This window comes from Azolla caroliniana, unplaced genomic scaffold (assembly GCF_043228905.1).
Source record: "Azolla caroliniana isolate FFs.n. ecotype wild unplaced genomic scaffold, voAzoCaro1.0.p SCAF_15, whole genome shotgun sequence".
Taxonomy (NCBI): Eukaryota; Viridiplantae; Streptophyta; class Polypodiopsida; order Salviniales; family Salviniaceae; genus Azolla; species Azolla caroliniana.
Window position 1 is genome coordinate 4,821,432 of NW_028230450.1, and position 4,507 is coordinate 4,825,938.

Consider the following 4,507-nt stretch of genomic DNA (forward strand, 5'->3'; position numbering starts at 1 on the left):
TCTCTCTCTCTCTCTCTCTCTCTCTCTTCTCGACCAGATAACAAATAACGGATGATATAAGGAGGGACATTGGTTGGTCGGTGTTGTTTTATTGTCTGGGGGGCTAACCAAGTGGACATGAAATTTGTCCCCACTTTAGGAGCATGACCCCTTAAGTTAACGAAATCTATACCTATATAGATTAGCTTGGTAAAATGGTGGGAAATTTATGAAGGGCATACTAAGGAATTATTGGAAACGTTGTACATATTGTTTTGGGGGGAGGGGTATCTCTCCGGATATTAAACATAACTTCAAATTAAATTCTTTTAGTACCAATTTGTTCCCTCAAATTCCCGACAAAAAGAAAACAAATCGCAGAATGAAATGAAAAAAAACAGAGCCGGCGACATCCTCCTCCTCCTATTTAAACCACCTTCCATGTGCCAAAATCTTTACCCAGCTTCCTTAATTAGCCCCTTAATCACCCCTTGATTCGGTATACATTAACCACTCTTAATTAGCTCATTAACCACTTCGTTAATCGCGTTTGATTAGATTCTTTAACCGCTGCCCTCTTAAGTAGCTCATTAACCACTTCGGTTAATCACGGTTGATTAGATTCATTCACCGCCCCCTTCGCATCATTCATCCAGCCTTCCCCAAGATCAGATGGCTAATCTAACGTCGATCATTTCCCAGCTGCTGGTTGTAATCGCTGTTGCGACAATTATTTGCGGCGGTGACGGATTGTATTCGGAAGGCGCAATGATTCCAGGGCCGAAGACGGAGGGATTAAGGGGCCTAATCACGATTAGGGGCCAGATTAGAGTGGGCGGTGCGGGGAGCAGTAGGAAGCTGATGGCGTTAGATGGAGCCAGCAGGGGCTCGACAGAGAAATCCATGGCGGCGGCGGCATTTCTGCCTGCAGAATCGAAAGATCAGCAGGAAACGGGGGAGACGAAGGAGCCTGCAGAGACGCGATTGGAGCCAGGGAAGCAGGGCCCTGGAAATTGGCACGTGCGGGAATCTCTGCATTACGTGCCGAGCAGCCCCGACCCCATCCAAAACAGGTAAGATTAAGAAACTGAATAGATACTTAATTAACAATTAACGAGATTAATCACTCCCTTAATCTTCTTCTTTTTTGAGTACCACTTTTATTACTAGTGGGAAACCTCACATTTTATCCCTTAAATCAATCATGGCGTCACCTCACATTTTTCTATTTCTCAGTTTCTTTTAGTGGGACATTCATTTCCGTGTCCGAAGAAACGTATTCATTTCCGTGTAACATCCATCAGATCAAGTCAAACGAAGCATACAAGTAATGTTTAGAGACTAAACCTAGCACCCATCACATTGTGCGCCCGAACATGAGAACTCACGATTGGCCTCTACTTACTGACAACACTATAATAGTGTATCGTGTTTACGTGTCTAAGTTTAAGAATTCTAAGGGGTCAATAGGGTTCGAATCACTAATGTCTTCGGTATAACATAGCATTATACGGTGTTGTATAAATACAATGCTTCAGAATGCAATATCTTGATAGATGAGCCTATTTCCTTTCCTTGTTGGACCTATTCGTATTGATATTGGATTTGTACGTAGCTAGTTGGTGCAAAGTTTCCCTTCCCTCATTATCTAATGTTCCTATTCAAATTTCACACCATAGTAAGCATCACTAATTCATAGGTTTATCACAACATCAACCCTCTAGTTTCACCCCTACTAGGGCCATTGATAAGACTTAATGACAAACCTTACACATACAAAATGTTGTTTTCGAGACTCCTACAATAATTTTGTGTATCCTCATTATTATTATTATTAATTTACTTATCCTTACTCTTTTTCTTTCTCAGATGATTCAAATTTTGTGTCTAAATCCGCAAGGTACTTTGGAGCATCATTTTGTAGGACAAAGTCTACACGACACTTGAGAACTATATTAAAATTACTAACATTGCTAGCTAAAGGAACCCTCAACATGTACTTAGCTTGGCCCTTCATATCAAAATCACTCTCAATGCATTTGAGAAATCTCGTATGTCTTGTTCTTTACAATTAATGAGGCAAATTGTGCCATGTATAGTTCAATGGATGTGCATCCGAAGGTTTTGTCCTCTAATCCCCCCTCCCTCAAATTTTGCAGAACTCTTAAGAAAAACATATATAAGTCATGGTACTAGTTGGTTCTATTATTGGCCCTTCTTATCAAAGTCAATCTCAATGCATTTGAGAAAGCTCTTATGTCTTGTTCTTCATAGTTAATTCAGAGGCAAATTATGCCATGTATAGTTCAATGGATGTGCACCCCAAGCTTTTGTCCTCTTATCCCCTCCCTTTCAAATTTTGCGCAACTCAAGAAACATATATAAGTCATGGTACTTGTTGGTTCTATGTAGATGTTTTCCAAAAATGGCAATGAATGCCACATGTTAAATATTTTAATCATTTACAAAAGGATGACTATGGTGTGATTCACTTGATTGATTTTTTATAACTTCTATTGATGTCATTTACTTTGGTTACCCTTTGAGAGAATGGAAACCTTAACTACATATATACCTACTATTAAACTTGTTTTTAATTAGCCGTTGAAATCTCAATTAGTAATGGTCATTAGGTTGCCTGATCAAAGAATTGACAATTGTCCAATCAACTCTCCTTCGCATGACTAAAGTTTTTACCATGTTGCAATTTACTTCACTCTTAAGGTCAAAAATAAGAAGATTGCATGTGCTTAATGTTGGTTATAAGATATAATATGATTTGTGTGTTTCTTGCTTGAAATAAGTTTGATTATTGCATATAGGTGAATGTTCTAACACAATCCCAATCATAAACATGTTCAAACTATGTTGGAAAACTCGTTGAATTGGTACTATCATGTTTTCTTTAAATGGCATTGACAATGTAGGTTTCTAGATTACACTTGACATAACATTGATTCCATGTAAATTAAAGTTCATGAATCATGGATGAATTGTAGAAGTGGGTTGATGATTCTTTGAAGCTCAACAATGTTTTCATACTCATTTGTGATCTAGCCAAATTTTTGTAATTTTATGCATAACAATAAGTGAGGTTTAATCTTAAATTTTTCCTATGGATGACATTATTCCTACAATGGTGTTGCGGTACACCAAAGACATAAAACCAAGTTGATCATCCTTACCAATTTACAAACCAAACGAATTCGACGAGAAAAGCAATGCACTTATATAGTGACTTTGATTTTATTATAGCATTGCACATATTATAGAGTATACTAATTACTTGTACAAAGTAGGGTTATGATCTGAACTTAAGCTCGCATCGAAAGATGGTCTAACTACTAGGCTTCATACATAGAAACAAATGTTTTTTCCGTAGAGATATGTCCCTCCATTTCAAATTTCATTAGTTGTTGCAATAAGGTATCTTATATATTTATAGAAATGGCCCATGGGTTTAGGGTTTTTAGGGTTCATGCTTCGCTTGAACTTTTAACACTCTTTCTTCACCATGCCCTTCTTTCATAACAACATGTGTTATGTGTTCTTGTAAAGCGAGAAAGTTTAAAGATATAAAACTGAATTAAATCAAGTAACATATCAAAACATGACACTCTGTGTTAGAGCACAAGATGGAAACATTACCCGATACTCTGTTTATGGGAAGCACAACCAAGGGAAACTCGGCTATTTCAAGGAGTAGGCCTGAAAACAGAGATACAGACTTGACACTCAAGTGGAAAAATCGATGGTGGGTGACTCACAAGGGAACAGACATGGAAGAAGTGTAGCCAGGGGGGGGATTTGAGCGAAGCTGAAAGAGGGAGACAAGTAACAATCGGCAACGGTTCGATTTGAGAGGGTGTCCAAACCAAACTGTTAATTTTTTTTGAAACCTGAACCAAACCGTGAAACTGTTAAACATTTTTCAAACCGTTAAACCTTAAAAACTGCGGTTTCGGTTTTCAACATAGGTCAAATTTTTAATTTTTTAAAATTTATAATATTTTATTATTTAGAATTTTTAAAAATTTTAAGATGTTCCTAAAATGTGAGAATAAGGTGTAAAAATGAAAAGATGGTTAAAAAATAATTTTTAGAATTTTTTGGAATTTTTTAAAAAAAGAAGGAAAAAAAGAAATCGTTAAACCATTTAAACTGTGGTTTTTTACTGTTGAAACCAAACCGAAACCGAACCGAACCGAACCGTTTAAAAACCTAAACCTGAACCGTGGAAACCGTTAAACCGCGGGTTCGCGGTTCGGTTCGGTTCAAACCGAACCGTTGCGGATTGTTAGAGACGAAGGAAGTAGTGTACACAAAACTCCACATGAAGGAAGGAAGGAAGCCCACCAAAGGAGTGAGCGAGTGAGTAATGTGCTCTCATAAATTTCAGTGCAAAATATGTACATACATATATCATATATGTATGAAGAAATACAGTGAATGAAAGAAAGAATGAAATGAACAACTGAATGAGTCTCAAGAGACTTACTTGAGACGTGCAGAGAAGAAGAAGGTATTC

The 4,507-nt window shown here is 37.3% G+C and overlaps 1 protein-coding gene across 1 annotated transcript; it reads left to right on the forward strand.

Annotated features, from left to right (window-relative positions):
• The first annotated feature begins 484 nt into the window (after positions 1–484).
• On the forward strand, positions 485–2,349 carry LOC147854433 (uncharacterized). The gene is made up of 2 exons (XM_087331500.1): positions 485–1,052; positions 1,849–2,349. Exons 1-2 carry the CDS (start codon positions 652–654, stop codon positions 1,850–1,852), a joined length of 405 nt encoding a protein of 134 aa, XP_087187626.1. The 5' UTR covers positions 485–651; the 3' UTR covers positions 1,853–2,349.
• Positions 2,350–4,507: the final 2,158 nt, after the last annotated feature.